Genomic DNA, 19,026 nt, shown 5'->3' with positions numbered 1-19,026 from the left:
TGTTCTACAATGCAATGCGGAAGGTATCACCCTTCAAGCGGGTATACTGACATATTGACAACATCAGAGGAAGTACTCGAGCATGGCGGGTCGCTTTTGCGGCACCGACTTGACGTCAGGCTGCGCGGCCTCGAACACCTTGTACTCTGGCCGTCAGCACCTTCGCCCCACAGCCTGCGACCCTTGATCCTCACCTTGCCTCAAGTCCTCGTTCAGCTCGAGGATGGACGCGACGTTCCCGCAGCGATAACAGTAATTTGGCGCACTCCACACCGTGACGATCTTCTGGTTGAACATGAGCTTGTACCCCTCCATGACAAGCTGGTGTGCACGCGCGATCAGCTCAATGTCGTTGGTATGGCAGAAGGTGTCGACGACATCGCTGCCGAACAGGAAGCCGGCGCCGCGCGGCGACATGCCCCAGCCCTGGATCTCGTCGGGGTCGGACCACAGCAGGTCGCAGAACACGCCTTCGTGCGGCACCTCCTGTTTCCTGTCGATGCCGCGGATCTGCGTAAGCGCGGACGCGGGGAGACTCACCTGGTCCAGCCGCAGGAGTTGGGGGCTCAAGCCGCCGTGCACACACAATATCCGCCCGTCCACGACCGCCGCGAGCGAGAGGAAGTCGAACACATCCGTGCAGTACCGCCAAACGTTGCTGCTCCCATATCTGGCGTCAGTGATGTCGGGGGGGGGCTGGCAGGCGCTCCCGGGGCGGACGCACTTTCTCTGGCACTCATCGTAGAAGCCATAGACCTGTGTGATTTGACGCGACTCGTGGTTGCCGCGGATGAGTGTGATGCGGTCCGGATACCGAACTTTTAGGAGCAGCAAAAGCAGGAACGTCTCGACAGAGTAGAATCCGCGGTCGACAAAGTCACCTGAGGTCAGCCGACTCCGGCGTATCCTCACCCATGAAGATGTAGTTCGTCTCCGGGCACTGCCCGCCAATCTTGAACAGCTCCATCAGGTCGAAGAACTGGCCGTGGATGTCGCCGCAGATCTGGCATCAGTCGCGACCTTGAGGAGGAGGCTCCCAGCCAGTAAGTTCTCAGTCATGGGCTCCACTGCTCGGTGGCAACTCGACCCTCCGCCGGGCACAACTCACTGTCACAGGCGAGTCGACATATTGTATGTTCCCCTCGTCCATGAGGATCTCCTTGGCCTTGATACACAGGTCCTTGACGGCCGCCTCGGGGATGATCTCACAGCGTCGCAGCTGCTCGATCTGCCTGGCTGTCAGCTGAGCGCGCAGTGCACGCACTTGTCGAGGTCCGAAGCCATGTTGGACACGCTCCCGTGGAGCTTGGGCGCGGAGGGGGCGCTGACGGGAGCGGCGATGAGGGAGAGGCGGGCCGCGGTGGAGCCGGAACAGTCAGCAGTGGCAGGTGGATGATGAAATGGCCAAACATGAAAACAACTTGGTGGCAAATGCGCCTAATCACTCATTTGGGACGCCTTTTCCTTAACAATCTATTGTTTTTATTAATAAATCTATCATTTCAAACACGTAAGAAAGTCGACCTGTTTTATTCGGTCTCCCTTTTGCGTGCCTAATTTCGTTTCAGAGGCCTAATCCTCACATACCACGTGCCTGTCGTCACCCGTTTTCTGAAGCAGCGATCATCATGCACCATCATCATCATCTTGTTGTCAACACACTTTTACCATGTCCTTCGGCTCGTTCGGTAAGCCCGCAACACCTTTGGGTGGGACGACGGCACCCGCTTCCTCGCCCTTCGGACAGGCCGCGCAGCCCACCGGTGGCCTCTTCGGTTCGGCGTCGACGGCACCTGCAACTTCACTGTTTGGGGGCCAGCAGCAACAGAACACGAGCACACCCTCGCTTTTCGGGCAGCAGCAGCAGCAGCAGCAGCAGCAACAGCCGCAGCAGACGTCGAGCTTGTTTGGAGGACAGCAGGGGGCGAGCGCAGGCGGCGGGCTTTTCGGGTCGCAGCAGGCGTCGACGAGCACGGGCGGGTTGTTTGGGCAGCAGCAGAACCAGCAGCAGAATCAGCAACAGGGTACGGGCTTGTTTGGCCAGCAGCCACAGCAGGGAAGTTCGCTGTTTGGACAGCAGCAGCAGCAGCCGCAGCAGCAGAGTTCGTTTGGCGCCGGCACCACGCCAGCGGGAGGCCTGTTCGGTAGCACGACCCAGCCTTCAGGAGGGGGTCTTTTCGGCGCGGCCAGCACCAACTCGGCTACCCAGCCCCGCAGTTTGTTTGGCCAGCAGCAGCAGGGACAGCAGGGGCAGCAGGGGGGCTTGTTTGGGTCGCAGTCGACGACGCAGCCGTCTGGAGGGCTTTTCGGGCAACAGAGTACGACAGCGCCTTCGGGAGGACTTTTCGGACAGCAGAACACCGCGCAACAGGGAGGGCTCCTGGGACAGCAGAGCACCACGCAGCAGGGAGGACTCTTTGGACAGCAGCAGCAGAACAAGACCATGTTCGGGCAGCAGCAGCACAATTCGTCCTTGTTCAACAAGCCTGCACAGACGCACTCGCCGACCTCCGGGATCGGCAAGACGCGCCTTGCCGACCTCCCGGAGAATGTGCAGAAGGCGATCGAGCAGCTGGAGTGAGTACAGGCTTGATATAAGCTGATATTAGTGCTGGGATCAAGGATCAGAAGCAAATTGGCGCCAGTATCGACACGACCAACATTGGGCGCGCCATCTGGCAGACGAGTGCCGATGTCAAGGCTGCGAGCGACGTGAGTATTTGAACCAAAGATGTGCCATGGCTGATAGTAGGAACAAGCCGCGCTGGCGCAGGGCCTCTACTCCCTTCGCGCCTCGCTTGAGCAGCTCGCCACGCGCGTCAATGAGCAAGCGACGGACCTCCAGAAGCTCCTGGAGACATGGGAGGCCGCCAAGCCGCTGGAGCGGAGAAGCCCCAACATACGGCCGATCGCGCACCGCGACTTTCCACAGGAGTTCTTCTTCCGCGTCGCCAAGAAGCTCGAGGAGCGCGTCGCGCGCTATCGGCGCAACATCATGCTGCTTCACCGCGCTATTGTGGGACTCGCGAACGACGCCGAGGCGCTGTCACCGCCCGTCGTCGTGCAGACGATCCAGAACAACCAGGCCGCCATCATATCGCTCGCGGCACAGCTCGACCAGCTGCAGCTGCGGATGAATACGCTGCGGAGCGATTTCACGAACGATTACCGCGAGAAGACACACAGCATGCGCGATCCGTTCGAGGTGGCGCGCGAGGAGAAGGGCGTGAGCCTGCTGCGGGCGTAGAGGTGGGAGGGACATGGGGCGGAGTAGAGTATACATTGTTATATGTGCACAACAACTGTGCTTGTTGGATGGACGCCGTGTGCACTGGAGCTGTGGATCGGGAGGCAGATTGGGTTCGGCCGACGTTCTACATCGTTCAGGCTGTTATCATGTTACCTCCACTGATGATGCGTCCTCGATCGTCAGCAAACACGACGCTCAGCTCGACCATCTTGAGTACGGCGTCGGAATCGTACTGATGGGCGTCCGTGGTGCACGCCGACGCTCACATCGTCCCGCTCCAGGTCTAATCCCAAGAGCGCTCACTGGAAGGGCTGAAAATTCGCGGGTGGCTCCATTCTTTGCGGCCTGAAGCGGAGTCCGCTACTTCCCGCGATCAACCTGTGACATGTTGACGCTATTGTTGTTTACAACTGGAGAGGAATATGCTATACATACTTGTAATACGAAAGATCCTAGTTGTCTGCCGCATATTTGTCCTCCTCATCACTGGGACTTACATAGTGGCCAGTGCAAGGCACTTCACCACTGTGGAGCCTGGGCCCACTTAGGAAGAGGGGCATGTCGTAACGCTCTGCCCATTTAACAAGCTCATTGCCCATGAACCAGGTGATGGCGAGGCGGTTCTGGCCATTGTCACATGGAAAATTCATGTGGCGGTAGCGTGATGCAGGGAAGACCAGGAGGTCCCCTGCCGTTAGCCATTAGCTGAAGGTAAAGGGCAGCCAACTCACTCTCCTCCATGGCAACTGCCACGTTGAGCTGGGGGATGAACATCTCAGCACCAGAGAAGCCGTGCTGGAGGGGGAGTGCTACCACAGCTGTGTAGCTGAAGGGACAATTGCCCCGGTCAACGTGGCAACCAGAGGCAGAGCCCACCTTGATGGCAATGGAGGGGTAGAAGCCTGTCTGGAGGTGCATAGGCATGGGCTTGCCTGTGGTGCGGAGCCAATGTAGGCGAAGCATCTTATTGACTCTGAAGTAAGCGCGTCCAAGCGCGATGACACTCACCGGTCAAGTCGCCAGCAGGCCTTTGGGTCAACTTGCTGAAGGGCGTTGAAGATCTTCTTTCCCAGAGGCTGGATTGCCTCCATGAGCTTGACCAGGGCCTGGTAGCGCTCAAATGGGATACGCTCTGGATGGCTGTCCTTGGGGATAGTGGGCACGGCAGTGTACTTTTTCCACACAGCCAGGTAGGCCATCTGGGAGCCACGCGTGTGTTCTTGAAGACTAGGCATAAAGCCTTGCTAAGTGTCAGCCCGTGAGTACAAAAGCCACTGGAGTACCTTGACAGCCTCCTGAAAAGCATCAATGACAAAAGTCTTGACGTCTTCAGAGACAAACTTGGGATAAGCCAGGAGGCTGTACTTGAAGTGATTATCCTCGTGAGGAAAGGAAGACCTAGCCCGGCTGTCAACCTCCTTCTGTGTGGGGACATGGCGATATGGAATACGCAGGGAGGCTCCAGGAGGAACCATTTGAGCGCTGGCAGAGTCATCCTTGGCTGTATCAGCCCGCACAGTTGCTGGTGTTGGGATGGAGGGGTAGCCGGCAGCCTGCATGCTGGGCTGCACCTCAACTCTAGTGGAGGAGCTCTTGCGCTCTGCATACTTGATGCCCCGGTCACGGTGACCCGGCCTCTTGCCTTTGTTCTTGGGCATGACGGCGGTGGTGAATGGAGAGAGGGTGGTGAACGGAGAGAGGGTGGTGAACGGAGAGACGGTGCTGCACCAATGAGAAAAGGTTGATCTTGCGCTTCAGCTCTGGGCGTGCTCCGGTGCGCTCTGCTCGATGCTGATGCATGCATGGGGAGGTCGTGGCTACGAAAGAGTCTGCTACGGCAGTTGCAATGACACAACTGTGACGGGACACGACGCGTCGTGCAGCTCCTCACTTGCCCGCCAGGAAGGCGGACCACCGCGCCCCGTCCAGCATCTCGCCCTCGACGAGGCGGCCCGTCTCCGCGCCCTCCTCGAATCGGATGATGGTGGGCAGACCGCGCAGGTTCCACTGTACGCGCTCTGCGCCGTCGGGCTTCTTCCATTCGTCGCGCTCGACCCAGACGATCGCACATTCTGACGTTAGCTGGGGGTTAGCTATGGAGAGGGCGGACTCACTCGGCTTGTCGTCGCCCTCAAACGCGTCCTCTACGATGCCCTCAACTGCGCGGCAGTCCTGCTGTTAGCTCGACGGCAACGACACCCACAGGACACCACATCTGCCCGTTCACGATGGACGAGTAGAAGAGGAGGAATGTGCGGCCCGCAGTGGGGCCGCGCAGGCTGTTGAGCACCTGGGGATATCTAGTGTAAGCTGACTGTTCATGTCCACGCTTGTGGCCATGCGGATGGCATCAATCCGAGGACTGCCGGGTCACCCGATTTGAATGGGACTGTGCCGCAATCGCTGCGCCGGATACTCACGAGGTCTTGATGAGTGGCATCGTGAAAGATAATGTGGAGACAAGACATCGACAAGCAGAGATGACGCAAGACTCGCTGAGCAGCGGCCATATCCGCCGGCCATGCGGCTCCGCAACAACTGGGAGACATAACAACACTACCTCACTCGAATCAAACAGTTTGTATGCAGCACACAAATAATGCAAGCGAATACTAGAACCCCCAACCGTCGTCGGCGTCGGCCTCAGCCTCGCCACCAAAGCCCCATCCATCATTTCCGCCGCCATACCCCCACTCGTCACCTTGTTGCTTGCGCACCACCAGCGCCTCAACACAGATGAGCTCCTTGCCGGGCGGGGCGAGCGCCGGGTCCAGTTGCCCCTCCTCCAATAAGCAGGGCTTGGTGGGAGACGTCGCGGCGCTAGGTGCGGCGGAATGCACGTCGGCGAAGCTCAGACTCAAGTTGTCGAGCGGATGCACTAAGCCGTCGAGGAACGCGTCGTCCACGTTCCCCTCAACCCGGGGCCGACCGAGGCGCAAACTGCTGGGCCCCGGCACGTGCGGGAGTGCGGGAATGCCCTTGGCTGGCGCATTGCCGATGAACTCGGCGACGGGAGATCTGCTGCGCTCGGCGTACGGCAGGCCAGTGCCGTCACCACGCAAAAGGTCGAGCCGGCGCGCCTCTCTACGAGCAGCCGATTTGCGACGCTTGGCCTCGGCACGCGCGGCGGCCTCATAGTCTAGCGGCCCCATGGGCTTCTTGCGCTCCATCTCAAGAGGGAAAACGTCATCCTCCATGCCCGTGTCTATGTCCGTGTCCGTGCCAGTCTCCTCCTCAGCCGAGTTGGCCGAGTTGCTGTCGCTGAAGATGATGGCGCGCGCACCTAGACGCGGTGGCTCGGGCGTCTTGCGCTTCTTCTCCTCCAGCACGCGCGTGCCTTTTCGGGGGCGACCGTGCTCGTCGAGGTCGGGACGGCGCTCAGGCTGCGCAGCGAGCACAATCTCCTTGAGGACAAGCACCGTTGCACCCACTTCGGCGGCCATGCGCTCCAGCGTGGCGAGGCTGGCGTCCATCTCCGCGCGCGTTAAGCCTATCACTGTGCCGTCATCGGCAAGGCCCAGCTCGTAGATCGCCTCATTGCCGCCCTGCTTGAGGCGCCAGAGCATCTGGGTGACCAGTCTTGCGAGGCGCTCGGGACTCGGCTCTATAAGCTTGAGCTTGTACTCGATGTGGCCCTCGCGGTCGCGCTCCGCTGCCAGTTTAGGTAAGCCGCGAGCACTGGGAACCAGAGCGTGTCGCGTAAAGTCGTTGTTTGGCGTAGCCACAAGCCGGTCCCACTCACGCATTGCCTGCGACGTGACGCTCCCGGCCATACTGTCATCGCTGTCGTACCGCGGCGAGGGAGTGAACGGCGGCGTGAATGAGTGAACGCTTCCGCGCCGGCTGAGTGGCGAGTCAGCTATCGGCGCTATCTCAGACCACGGCGACGGGCGACGAGGTGCTTCCTTCTCCTTGATGCCTGTCACGGAGGGCGCAATGCCGCTGGGAGTGTAGCCGGGTGAAGGGTGGTGTGGAGCCGGAGCGGCGACTTTAGCCATGGCGGGACTGTCGGAGGCATCAGCCGGTGTCGGAGTCACAGCTGGAGGCGTGGGCGAGCTGCCGTTGCTGAGGTTGTTGGCGTGACCTTCGCTTCGACCGGTCGCCTTGACATTAGGGACGCCGTTACTGCCCACTGTGGGCGGGGCGCGAGGCAAAGTGCTCTTGGCGTCACCAGGGGCGCTCTTCTGTTTCATGGGCGTGGGCTTGATAAGCGCCGGCGCGGGGCCGGCGCTAGGGGAGGGTATTCGCGGAATCGTGATGGCGGTGTTGTCTCGTTTAGTGATGTCGAGTTGTGATGGCGCAGCACTGAGGAGGTATTCGAGGGTGAGCGTGGGGTGGGGCGCGATGGACCACTAGATGTCAGCTCGATAGGTGGTGGCGACGTACTTCTCGTGGGTGCAGAGCACCGGTCAAAGGTTACAAGTGACAATGACAATGTGAGGAGAGTGAGGAGAGAGGTGATGGAGGAAAGGAGAGAGGCGAGATGGAGAGATGGAGAGATGGGATGGAGGAGTGATGGCTATTTGAGGAGTGACTTCGGTAAGAAGGGAGATTGGGATCGGCGTCATTCCTGGCTTGCCAGCTTCTTGTCGTCCGACTCGATCCACTCCATCTTGCAATGTTCGAGTCGTATGCTCATCTCATCTCCTCGATCATCTCCTCACTGCCGTCGATGTAGCACACCTACGCGGCGCATTTGCCACCCATCCCATCTACAAATACATGACAGTGTTACTCTACATCACACAGCCGCCATCACTTGGCGTATCGGTCACTGCCAATTAGTATACAATCGCCACCCAGGGCACGGGGCACGAGACTGGAACGCCCCTCTCCCCGCCACCCCTTGAAGGTTACGCACCTCTTCATGGCCGCGCGGCGGTCGAGCATCGCCTCAGCGATGCGGCCCTCACGTTTTGCGCGTTTCAAGTCGTTCCGGTCGCCTGAGCTCACATGGTGTCGGCCGGCACCCCAGGCCTGATACTGCGTGCTGGTGTGAGATTAGCTCGACGCCGACGCCACCCACTTTCGCTTGAGCTCGTCCTCCACGGACCCGAGGGATGGGCCGCCGCGCTCGAGCAGACGCGTCTTGCCCTCTCCGCCCGCACGTCCGGCAATGGCCGCGACGCGGGCCTTGAGAATATGCTCGCGCTGGCACTTGACACGCAGCCCCTCGAAGCTCCCCACTTCGTCTGCGTCGGCACGCAGCTCGGCCTTCTTGGCCAGGATCGTTTCCTTGTCCGAGCGCGGGACGGAGAGGTACTTGCCCGAGGAGGTTTTGAGGGAGAAGGAGGGGAACAGCTCGCCTGTAGAGAGGAGGGGGGTGAAGCCCTCGAGCGGGCCGCGGGAGGGTGTGGACGCCGAAAGCTGGCCTCCCGGCGTAGCTGTGAGGAAGGTACCACTGGCATCAGTTGAGCATAAACACGCTACGGTCGCTTCATACGCACTTGCTGGTCCGCAAGGAGATGATGTCCTCGCTCCCGGCCAGGCGAGACACAACCCAGACGTGGTTAATGTCACTGGGCTCAATAAGGCTGAGCACTTCGCTGCTCGACAGATCGTTCGCGCCCTCCGGCGCCTGAGGCACGTCCAGGGGTGCGGCATACACCTTCTGGCGCGCAGAGTCCCACTGATGTCAGCGTCTCCGTGGCTCATGAGGTGCGGACGGCTCTATTGTCTGTCGGTCGCTATAAAACTCTCTCCCTCCCGAAACAACAACTCACAGCCAAACATGTCAACGGCTCAGTCGGAAGCAGGATAAACGTCGGCCCAGCCACCTCGTCCACTGTCGTGGGGAACATCCATCCTATCGTCAGCGGCTCCCGCCCAAGAGCTCACCGGACGGATCTTCCGCCGCAAGCGCATCAAGCTCGTCGGCCGGGCGTGCATGCGAGCGCTTCTTCTTCTTCGGCTTGTCGCCCTTGAACTTGAGCTTTTTGGAGACGACCTCGGGCATGGTGTGTTGCGAGTCGAGTTCTACGTTCTGTGCTTCAGTGGCGTCAGAGAGTGGAGGCATCGACTGAATAGCGGAACCATTCCCACGTGGGGACAAATACAAGGCGCACTAATCTGAACCGTGCTGGCCATCAGGAACACCTCAATCTCGATCCTCGACTTGCAAAAGGTCGCTCACTCACATCCCATCATCATCAACCATGCCGCAGGAGCTCGTCACACCGGACGAGGTGAGACCGGACTTTAAGAGGCATGCGCGCGCTATGCCTTGTCCGTCGCCGGACGCAGCGCGCTCTGAGACTAACCCCAGTTCCTCACGCGCCTCACGGCGACGTTTGCCGGGCCGTCCAAGAGCTCGGTCTGGCTCACGCACAAGCGATGTGAGAACGCCCATGGCGCCGAAGGCGGCTGGAAGGGGACGCCGATGCTGATGCCAGACACGCACGATGGCGAGGACGCGGCGATGGCGGACGCCGAGGCAGAGTACGATGTGTTGGTGCGGTGCACGCAGGGCGAGACCAAGTTCTCGGCGAGGGTGAGTGCTGTTGGTAGGACAGTGGGGTGTGAGATTGGCGTGTGCCGAGGGGCGCGCGGCGGTTCGGCGGGCGATGATATGGCAAACGGCCCGCGTCGTTCGTCTGCTCGGCTTAGTCCTCGTCGGTGCTTGCCGATGCCTTGTCCGCTCAGCTTTGCGTTGCGCGGCGCTCTATGTACTCGGCGCTGTCTACTGTGCGGATGACCATCCTCGCCCTCGACGGCTCGGACTACATGCTAACTCTAGATCCCTGCCATCACCCTCCCCACCTTCCACGCAGCGTACGGCGCACTTCTCAAGCAGTCGATGGCTCCACACATGCGCAAGCGCGACAAGAAGAGGGAGCGCGCGCGTGCCGAAGCCGCCGAGAAGCGCCGCAAGGAGCTCTACGTCGACGTCGCCATCGGTTCCGAGGGCAAGCGCGGGGCGGGGCGGCGCAAGCGGCAGCGCAAGCTGGCGGCGCAGAAGAAGAAGGAGGCCGAGCGCGAGCGCATCGAGCTGCGCGATGCGGCACGGGCGGCCGCGGCCAAGGACGAGTAGCACGAGTGGGGCGAGTGTTAGTCGCGCGAGTCGCGTCAGATTGTAACCATGGCATCGTATTGATATTGCAGTGGCATCAAACAGGTCTTGTCGAGTTTACAGTACGGAATAACAACAACGGACAGATGCTTCTGAAAGCTGCTAGATGAGTGGGCAGGCAAGTGAGGTGGAATAATGACACATGTCGAGTGACATGTCGTGAGAGTGGCGTGATGTGGTTGATTGCTGCTGAGGAGCTGAAAGTCGATTTGAGTGGAACATGGAGAGAGAGAGAGAGAGAGAGAGAGAGAGAGAGAGAAGAAACAAGCCGAGACGCTCTATTTCACTGTCAAGGGGAATGATATTGGAGTGGTGTGATGCGCAGCATGCGGGCGCGGCCCTGCCTGGCAATGTTCAGTTTCGTGTATTCAAGAAGGACGCGCTGAAGCTTCGATCTTGCGCCGTACGCCCTCAAGGCGTTCGCGGACCGAGGCGATCACTGGTGTTAGTGTGTGTTGCGTCAATGAAGTGGCAGACTTACAACGCTCGTAATTGGTTCGGTCATCGTCGCGCAGCTTGCTGCCGTCGTGCATGATATCGTCTAGCAGGGTGCTCAACAGCCACAGAGCTGTCTCGTATCCCTCTTCAGCGTTCGACAGGTCTCCGAGAAGCTCTGACTGTGCCGACTGGCGCGCCTATCGTCAGAATGATTTGCAGCATGAACACTCACGATATCACGGGCACGGTCGTGCACGAGTCTGTCCACGTAAGGGAGCTGCTCCGCAGAGCGAACCTTAGCCCACTCGGCCTTATCGTAGACTTCATTGAAACGAGCACGGAACCACTGCACGACTGAGAGTCAGTTTTGTTGCCGAATGCTGGGCTGGCTCACGTTCGTTTAGCTCATCACTTGTCTGGTATTCCATGTTGCGATGCTTGCGCCCATCCCAAAAGCGCTTGAACCGCTCATGGCCCGCACAGACAAAGGCAAGAGACTTGAAGTAGAGCGCGCACGCATCACCCGCAGCCTCCTGCGCCTGCCGTAACACAAGAATATCGCTGCTGGTGGATGATGCAGACGACTTGCGTCGGCCCATCCCCACGGGCGGAACTGCAAAGGGTGGCACGTTAGGTGAGGGTGGCGTGTGAGGAGTGATGGTTGCGGTGCTGGTTGATGCCTGCGGTGGTGGTGGACGAGATGTCTGAGACCACTGGATGAGACGAAGGTCACCCAGCTCGTAGAGCACAAACGCCTTGTGGGCAGCGTCCTCGAGGAAGTCAAGCAGCTCATTCTCGTCTGGGTCGATCTCCCCCGACCGCTCAACCTGAGGCCACCGCCTGGCAGACGAGCCAGTGGCACGTGCGACAACATTTGCCGCCGTGTTGGAGGTCGAATTGAGCAACCTCACTGCAGTGTTGGTTAACACACGTGCGAGCGCGTTGCTGCTCGGAAGCGAGCCGGGCGATGACCGCTCCGCCGACATGGCATACGACCCAGGAGGTGGGAAGATTGTTGGAGTGGAAGGCAGCGATGGCTGCCGTGGGCGAAGGCTTGTCGGCCTAACAGTGGATGACACGGCAAAAGGTGGTGTTGACCCCATCGCGAAAGGCGGCGAGTACGACGCAGGTTCGATGGCAGCAGCAGCAACTTGTGGAGGTGGGCTTGAGTTGATGGGCCGTAGCTGATGAATTGGTCGTGCACCAGGCATGCGAACCAGTGTCCCGTTGGAGGGTCGACGTGTCCGCTGCTCCAACTCATCCGCCAACTCATTGATCTCCACCGTACGTTTCTCCACCACGACATACTCGCGACCAACAGAGTCACTCGCCCCTAGCGCGCTCTCGTCTTTACCCGTCATGGTGATTGGCGGCGTGGCAGCCAGTGGTGAACCTCCGATACCGGGGCGAGGTCCAAATGGCCCTGTTGGTGGTGTTACAACAGACGGGTCGTCCGCGCTTACACTGCTCGGCACTTTTGTTGAAAACGCACGACTTTGCTGCGGTGTCGAGCTGCTGATTGCCCGTGGTGTCGTTCGTGATGTCATACCTGGAGACACTGGGCTCACTGGAGATGATGGGAGTGCCTCTCCTCCAGCAGCAGGTTCTGCCGGCTCGTCGCCAACGTAATACTTGGGCTCGGAGCGCCGATGAGGAAGAGTGGGGGTGGGAGTAGGCGCTGCCGTGCTGGGGCGCGATGAGGGGCGGGACGATAGGTCGCCCGACGTGTTCCGCTTAACGGCTGCGGGATTCGGGCTTGCCGGCGCCGGAGATGCAAGTGGAGCTGTCCCGAACGATCCGGCGCTGCTCTTCTGGTCGTGTGTGTCACTCATCCCAAAGTCGACCGCCGAGCTGTCGGTGGAGACATCGATGGACGTTGACACATCCCCGATTGACTCGGTCATGAAACCATCCCAAACACCGCTGCTGAAGAACTCTTCAAAGCCCATGCGCTGTGCTGGCCGCTGCTTGAGGAGGCCGCGAATGAGCGCCTTGATGTCTGGTGACACGGGAATGATGGGAAGGGGCTCACGGCCGTCTGCGGAAGGCTGGTTGGACCGAGAAGACTCGTCTGGGAACTTGATCTTGTCATTGCCCCTCTCAATCCGCCGCAGAAGCTCAACGTGGTTTGGCGCGCGGAAAGGTGAGCGCCCAGTAGCCATCTCATAAAGGACAGCGCCGACAGACCAAAGATCTGCCTTGGCGTCATACTTTTCGTAGCGTAGAATCTCTGGTGCCATGTAAAGGGGTGATCCACACAGCGTCTCGGCCATGGCCGCTGTGGGCAGCACACGGGCGAAGCCAAAGTCGGCAACCTTTAGAATTGGAATCCCAAGAGGATGCCCCTCTGCTACTTCGCTGGGTGTGGCGGGCTGCAAGAGTAGATTCTGAGGGGATCAGTGCTGCACTAGACAATGTCAGATTTCATTGCACTCACCTGCGGCTTGATGTCACGGTGGATTAGATCCTGAGAGCGGAGGAAGCGTACGGCATCGGCTGATGAGGTCAGCTTCCGCTTGAATGCGATAAGGGGCGTGTCCGCCGTCCGCTTGGGGACTCACCTAGCTGCCCAAGGAAGCAACGCGTGACGCGTTCGTCAAGACCTCCAGCGGGAGGATGTGGCCAGAAGACCTTGCCACCACGGGACGCGACCATGTTGGATTCGTAGATTCGTGGGACAAAGTCTAGTGTCTTGATATGCCCTCGCTGGCGGAGGTAGATTGAGAGGTCGCTTCCGGTGCAGAACTCCATAACGAGGTAGATGTGGGTGTCATTTTTCTGCGATTGAGAAGGATAGGAGAGTGAATGGCACAGTAGGAAGCAGGGTTAAGAAGGACAGATTGGCCAGATGTCCGGACGAGCGCGGTGATCAGCACCTAAATCTAGCGAGCGATAGGCGGAGGGCAAAGGGCGCGAAGGTGGTGGGTGGGGAAATGGGAAGGTAAACGGATGGGGACTCACGAAGCAATCTCTGAGGGCGACAACGTTGCGATGGCTTATGGCCTTGAGAATGTTGATCTCACTTTCCAAGTTGTCAAGGAGCTTGCTGGTGAGCTTCTGGCGTGATACAGCCTTGATTGCGACTGGTGTCTTGGACTTCTGTATCGGTGGTCAGCACGGCCCTCTCGATCCACTGCGCCGGAGTCTGCCGACGAGGTGATGATGACTCACCGAGCGGTGGCCCTGGTAGACGGTCGCAAAGCTGCCGCGACCTATCTCCTGACCGATGACATAGTTGCCTATGCGCTCGCGGTGACGGTGGGCATCGCCTTCCTTCTTGCGGGCAGCATCGCCCTCGGACATGGCTGGGACCGGGGGCGGGCGTGGTGGGGAAGGGGGTTAAGGTACGGGATGATGGGCTACTATGGTTGTGGGGGTTATGGTGGGACGCGCCGATGATGATGGAGGAGGAGTTGATATAGTGGACAAGAGTGAGAGGGGGGAGGGGGGATGTTGATGAAGTCGAGTAAGAGGCGGGAAGGTGTGAATCGTGTCGAGATGGGTGATTGTGCAAGCAAGAGGGGGGGGGGGGGGGGGGGGGAGGGGATGATGATGATGATGAGGGAGGGAGTGGTGATATGCAAGCCTAGGAGAAGTGTGGAGAGTGGAGAGTGGAGAGTAGAGAGAGGAGGATGATGAAGATGAGGACGGAGATGAGGTTGACGATGGGGGGGAGGAGGAGTGATCGTCGTCCCGTTATGGCACAGTGAGGAGGAGCCTGGGTGGCGAAAGGGGGGGAAACAAGGTGGAGGCGGCAACGCCAAGGGGGGGGTGGGGGGGCGGGGGCGGCGGGCGTCCGGGCGGGTGCCGGATTCAGTTCGTTCCGTCGCTTCAACACGCAAGTTGATGGCGATGGCGAGGTCGGAGTGATGCAGCAATAGGACAAGAGAAGAAGAGGAGTAGTTGATGGTGTTGATGCACGGGAGGGGGGGGTGGGGAGGGGAGGGGACGGTGGATGACGCGATGGCTTGGGTGACTGGGTGGGTGTACTGGGTGTACTGGGTGTAACTGGGTGTAACTGGGCGAGTGCGTGATGAGTACACGAGGTGATGATAACGCGTCGGGTAACATGACTCGACTCGGCCCCGAGCATCCGAGGACCAGGGCGGTCACGCCTTGTTGGCTCGTACAGTCCTCGACGCGCGATGCAAACAACAACAATCATCTCGTGCATCCCATTCACTCCATCCATCCACCCCATCCAGATGTCAGCTCCATTCATACCACACCTACAACACCCTCCACGACTTGCATCAGCTGTACTCTGTGACCACCGGCTGCAACGCAACATCTCTCGCAGCAGTCATCTCCTCACGCCAACCTCAGTTCAGCAGCGGATGGCGTCCCCACCCTCGTTTCAGACTCTATCCGCACCGCCGGCGGCATGCAGCAGGTGAACCGTTCTCACCCCTTGACCTCCCCTCCACTTGTTCACCCACTCCTCCGTCCCCAAACATAGTCATGGCGTTGAGGACTGTAAGCCAGCGGAGCAGGACTGGGTCGTCTGTCGCAAGGGAGAGAGCAAGCTGCAATGCAGTACCAAAGTCAGTATCGGCCGGTCGAATGTTATCGGTGCCTGATGCGGGCAATTCTCAGGCTGCGTCTCCCGGAGCCCGGTACTCACTGCTGAGTCACGAGCCCGAGGCCTGGAAGCCTGGAGGGCTCGAGGCCGGACGGCTGCGGGAGACCTCCGCGACCAGAGCAAGAGCAAGAGCACGAGAGCGAGAGCGAGAGCAAGCGAGAGCAAAGCACGAGATGAGACCACAGCTGAGCCTACGTCATGTAGATCACACGGCACCCATGCCGTCACTTGACTCGAATCCGGCTGAGCATCGACCAGGTTCTAGACTTGAGCTTGACTGTGCAGGCAGCAGGCAGCTAGCGCTAGACTGCCTCTCTAGCTCGCATTGGTGCGCGTGATCAGGATGGTGCTCAGCACCTGCTAGCTCCACCACATGTGCTCGTTGCGGGCACAGCCATCGCTCATCCTCCACACAGACTGCGCTTTTGCGTCACAGCCCATCTCGGCCCATTGGTCTTCGGATCAAGTACGTCGGATCAACCGTCGGCGGCCCGGGTGGTGGAGTCAAGCTCCAAGATCTGGAGCGGCGTCATTGTTAATAGCCTCGGTGGACGGAAGACGGAGCGCATGAGAGCGATCGCTACATCGGTAGATCAAGCGGCATGAGCACGTGGAGCAAATGGGCACGTGAGTGGAATTGATTCCGGCCCTGTTGTTCCGTCTCAATGCTGCAATGCTAGTCGCCGTCGCCGTGACTCCGTTGCTGGAGGATCACACCAGTAGCGCATGGCACAGGATATGTGATCACACTCCACTCATCATGTTCTCCACTCTGGAAAGCCAGTCAATCAATGTCTGCAGCTACAGGCGGCGTCGGGGGCTGCGCGAGTTTTTGTTTTACCAAAGTCGCTGCGCATCTCAGTCATCCTCATCGCCGTTTGTCGAATTGTCGGGCAGCAACTGTTGCTGAGCGATTGAGCAAGCCTCGGAGACGTGTTTGACCGCTGGAGTGGACATGGACTGCTCAATTGCTGAATCATGCTTCAAGACGATTATTTCTACTCACGCGGGCCCATATCACCAGACAACCTCCACTCTCCCCCTCCACTTCTGGCAAAAGTCCGCACACCACCCTCCATCACATGCACCACGCCATGGCCACCGTAAGCGTCGTCCCGCAACGCGCCGCGCCGCGCGCGCCGCGCCCTCCGCCCTCGGATGCCCCACGCTAATGCAGATCACCGACGTCATCAACAACCTCGTGCACCCGCGCGTCGTCGAGGCCTTCCTCATCTCGCCGACCTTCACCTCGCGCCTGCCGTCCGGCGTCCAGCTCTTCCTGCGGCCGCACTACGCCGTGTCGCCGCGCGCCGACGCGTCGGCCGAAGCCCGCGCGGCGCTCGCCACCGAGAAATACACATGGGCGATCGTCGACGAGCGCCCCGGCACACATGTGCGGCACGTGCTCGCCGCCGCGCTCGTCGACGAGGACGTATCCGACGCCGAGTTTGACGCGCTCGACGCCGCCCTCGCCGCCGGATTCAAGATGTACGTCGACGACGACGGCACGCCGTGCTTCCTCCTCGGCGAGCGGCGGGTGACGCCCGCGGACGCGCAGCACGCCTTCTTCACGTGGGTGTTGAATGGCGCCGCGACGGCGCGCGCCGCCGGCCTCAAGCTCATCCTCGCGAATGGGCCGCGCTGGATCCTCGTCGAGACGGACGGGGGGCTCAGTATTTCCCGCAGCGTGGGGAAACGGAAGGACGGGAGCGTGCTCGATCCAGAGGGCGCGAATACGAGCATGTTTGGCGGGTTGGTGAGCCAGGCCTTCGAGGCTGTCGTCACGCGCGACGCGCTCGCGAGCCTCATGCACGCCAAGGCCAAGGCGGAGCGATAGCGTTGTGGCGAGGATAGTTGGGCCGTAGTCGGAGAAATGTCCCATCTGAAAACGGCCTCTAAGAGAGCACTGACTGTGAACGCCCACTCTTTCCACTTGGACGCAGCCGGTCAAGAAGGAACACCCCCTCACTCCGCTCAGCATGGACGTAACGTCTCAACCTGGGGCAGCATCTTGGGACACCGATCTCCGAGAAGAGTGGGCCGCAGGGGCACCATTCACCCTTCTATGATCCGTGCGCGCCATGTCCCCTGTGGACAACATGGCCAACACGGCCAACCAGACGTACAATAAGCGTCCACATACCACATACTCACCACTGACCACAATGACATCCACCATCGACGCATCCCGCGAGCGCGTGCCCAGCCCCACACCGAGCTCGGCGTTGAGCGAGGACGATTTTGTCGACGCGCATGACGGGGAAGATCTGCGTGGGGGGCACAAAGACACGATACCCGCCTCACCACCCACTCCTGCTGCCGACGCAACGAAGACGATCGAAGCGTCACAGCCTGAAGCTCCTACGCCAGCCGGCGCTCCGTCGCCCGCGTCCGCGGCCGCCTCCGCCGCTCCAGAGCCAGCACGCACCCCCTCCCCCCGCCCCGCCCGATTGTACCTCTCGCCTCGGAGATCCTCGCACACGCCGTCAGAGGGGCACACGCCCATGGCGACGGCGCCTACCTCCCCCGCCTCCCCCGCCTCCCCGCGCACCATGACGCCGGCCACGGCCGCGACGACACCAGACCCGCGCCCCAGACTGGAGGGTTACGGTCGACCGCCGCTCACGCCCTTCGCGGCCTCGGCGCCCTTCGCGCCCGCGCCCTCCGCGGCCCCGCGGTCCGTGAGCGCCACGATGGCGCACGCGTTTGCGCTCGCCGCGCAATCCGACAGCGACGACGACGACGACGCGCCAGCCCCAGGCCTGCTCGACGACGACTGGTCCGCGTTTGTGCAGGCCCAACTCGTCCGTCTCTTCCCCGACTTCCACGACATCCTCGAGGCGCAGGAGGCACCCTCCCTCCGCGCCGAGATGCAGGCGATGCGGGGCGAGATCGAAGTGCTGCGCCGCGTCGTCGCCCACGTCGTACAGGGACCAGAGGCGGGGCTCGAGCTCGACCCCGTGGCGATGGGGCTCGCGCTGGCTATCGTGCGCGCGGTGGATGCGTCGCGCGCGGGCGCGAGGCCTGATGCCGAGGTGTTTGCGCACGATAACCTCCGCGCGTTGTTGGCTGGCGTGAGTACGTTGGTCGAGGCGACGCCTGCTACGTCGCTGTTTGGACCGATGCTGGAGGCTGCCGTTGCGTCGTCGACGCTGGATTTTGAGTCGCCTCCTGCGCTTGCTGCACCCCCTTCCGCTCCCTCGCCTCTCTCAGAGTCCGAGCCTTTGCCCTCCCCTCCATCTTTGGCCCCCTCACCCCCTTCACCAACCGCCTGCCCCGGGCCATCGTCGCACACCGCCCACACCACCCACCCTACCCATCCCTCCCACGCCCTCCTCGACGCCCACGAACAACTCGAAAAGGCGCACGACATTGCGATAACGCCCGAAATCGGCACGCCACCGTCGTCCACACCCCGCCCATGCATCGCGGACGCAATGTGCGAAGAAGAACTCGAAGAAGTCATTGAACTGGCCGAGGAGGCGCACAAGATTGTTTCGTAGATCGTAGATCGTAGAGTGTGCATCTGACCCCCGAAAATTCTTTGCCCATGTACACATGCGTCGAGATCAGCGCATTCCACATGTGTCAGAGGGCAGTACTCTAGTACAAGACATCCGGCGGAAGGCGGAAGGCGTCAAGGGTGGGGAATTCGGTGACTCTGGTATGGGAGCCGCGAGAGCCGCG

General features: G+C 60.6%; 10 protein-coding genes across 10 annotated transcripts; 4 read left to right on the top strand and 6 right to left on the bottom strand.

The window, feature by feature from the left end:
* Positions 1–63: 63 nt before the first annotated feature.
* On the bottom strand, positions 64–1,284 carry COLE_05613 (uncharacterized protein; the record flags this gene model as incomplete). The annotated part of the gene is made up of 7 exons (XM_018420890.2): positions 64–146; positions 195–510; positions 541–670; positions 725–881; positions 913–1,003; positions 1,109–1,232; positions 1,265–1,284. 7 exons carry the CDS (start codon positions 1,282–1,284, stop codon positions 64–66), a joined length of 921 nt encoding a protein of 306 aa, XP_018277828.1.
* Positions 1,285–1,669: 385 nt separating this feature from the next.
* COLE_05612 (uncharacterized protein) lies at positions 1,670–3,247 on the top strand (the record flags this gene model as incomplete). Its single annotated transcript, XM_018423549.2, has 3 exons — positions 1,670–2,577; positions 2,610–2,712; positions 2,753–3,247. 3 exons carry the CDS (start codon positions 1,670–1,672, stop codon positions 3,245–3,247), a joined length of 1,506 nt encoding a protein of 501 aa, XP_018277827.1.
* Positions 3,248–3,702: 455 nt separating this feature from the next.
* On the bottom strand, positions 3,703–4,213 carry COLE_05611 (uncharacterized protein; the record flags this gene model as incomplete). Its single annotated transcript, XM_018419397.2, has 2 exons — positions 3,703–3,938; positions 3,982–4,213. 2 exons carry the CDS (start codon positions 4,211–4,213, stop codon positions 3,703–3,705), a joined length of 468 nt encoding a protein of 155 aa, XP_018277826.1.
* A 924-nt stretch (positions 4,214–5,137) lies between these two features.
* On the bottom strand, positions 5,138–5,690 carry COLE_05610 (uncharacterized protein; the record flags this gene model as incomplete). Its single annotated transcript, XM_018425450.1, has 4 exons — positions 5,138–5,322; positions 5,365–5,422; positions 5,454–5,550; positions 5,671–5,690. The coding sequence occupies 4 exons, from the start codon at positions 5,688–5,690 to the stop codon at positions 5,138–5,140; spliced, it is 360 nt and encodes a 119-aa protein (XP_018277825.1).
* A 172-nt stretch (positions 5,691–5,862) lies between these two features.
* COLE_05609 (uncharacterized protein) lies at positions 5,863–7,443 on the bottom strand (the record flags this gene model as incomplete). Its single annotated transcript, XM_018426758.2, has 1 exon — positions 5,863–7,443. One exon carries the CDS (start codon positions 7,441–7,443, stop codon positions 5,863–5,865), a length of 1,581 nt encoding a protein of 526 aa, XP_018277824.1.
* A 562-nt stretch (positions 7,444–8,005) lies between these two features.
* On the bottom strand, positions 8,006–9,206 carry COLE_05608 (uncharacterized protein; the record flags this gene model as incomplete). The annotated part of the gene is made up of 6 exons (XM_018420889.2): positions 8,006–8,024; positions 8,112–8,240; positions 8,277–8,651; positions 8,698–8,879; positions 8,974–9,056; positions 9,089–9,206. 6 exons carry the CDS (start codon positions 9,204–9,206, stop codon positions 8,006–8,008), a joined length of 906 nt encoding a protein of 301 aa, XP_018277823.1.
* A 199-nt stretch (positions 9,207–9,405) lies between these two features.
* On the top strand, positions 9,406–10,280 carry COLE_05607 (uncharacterized protein; the record flags this gene model as incomplete). The annotated part of the gene is made up of 4 exons (XM_018423548.2): positions 9,406–9,435; positions 9,516–9,585; positions 9,643–9,740; positions 9,987–10,280. 4 exons carry the CDS (start codon positions 9,406–9,408, stop codon positions 10,278–10,280), a joined length of 492 nt encoding a protein of 163 aa, XP_018277822.1.
* A 407-nt stretch (positions 10,281–10,687) lies between these two features.
* On the bottom strand, positions 10,688–14,060 carry COLE_05606 (uncharacterized protein; the record flags this gene model as incomplete). Its single annotated transcript, XM_018423547.2, has 8 exons — positions 10,688–10,758; positions 10,801–10,954; positions 10,990–11,111; positions 11,152–13,144; positions 13,195–13,253; positions 13,319–13,535; positions 13,719–13,856; positions 13,929–14,060. The coding sequence occupies 8 exons, from the start codon at positions 14,058–14,060 to the stop codon at positions 10,688–10,690; spliced, it is 2,886 nt and encodes a 961-aa protein (XP_018277821.1).
* Positions 14,061–16,294: 2,234 nt separating this feature from the next.
* On the top strand, positions 16,295–17,176 carry COLE_05605 (uncharacterized protein; the record flags this gene model as incomplete). The annotated part of the gene is made up of 1 exon (XM_018419469.2): positions 16,295–17,176. The coding sequence occupies one exon, from the start codon at positions 16,295–16,297 to the stop codon at positions 17,174–17,176; it is 882 nt and encodes a 293-aa protein (XP_018277500.1).
* Positions 17,177–17,420: 244 nt separating this feature from the next.
* On the top strand, positions 17,421–18,842 carry COLE_05604 (uncharacterized protein; the record flags this gene model as incomplete). Its single annotated transcript, XM_018425488.1, has 1 exon — positions 17,421–18,842. The coding sequence occupies one exon, from the start codon at positions 17,421–17,423 to the stop codon at positions 18,840–18,842; it is 1,422 nt and encodes a 473-aa protein (XP_018277499.1).
* Positions 18,843–19,026: the final 184 nt, after the last annotated feature.

Source organism: Cutaneotrichosporon oleaginosum, assembly GCF_008065305.1.
Source record: "Cutaneotrichosporon oleaginosum strain ATCC 20508 chromosome Unknown ATCC20508_contig05, whole genome shotgun sequence".
Lineage (NCBI taxonomy): Eukaryota > Fungi > Basidiomycota > Tremellomycetes > Trichosporonales > Trichosporonaceae > Cutaneotrichosporon > Cutaneotrichosporon oleaginosum.
The sequence above is the reverse complement of the archived record's forward strand: the minus strand, read 5'-3'. Positions and strand labels throughout refer to the sequence as shown.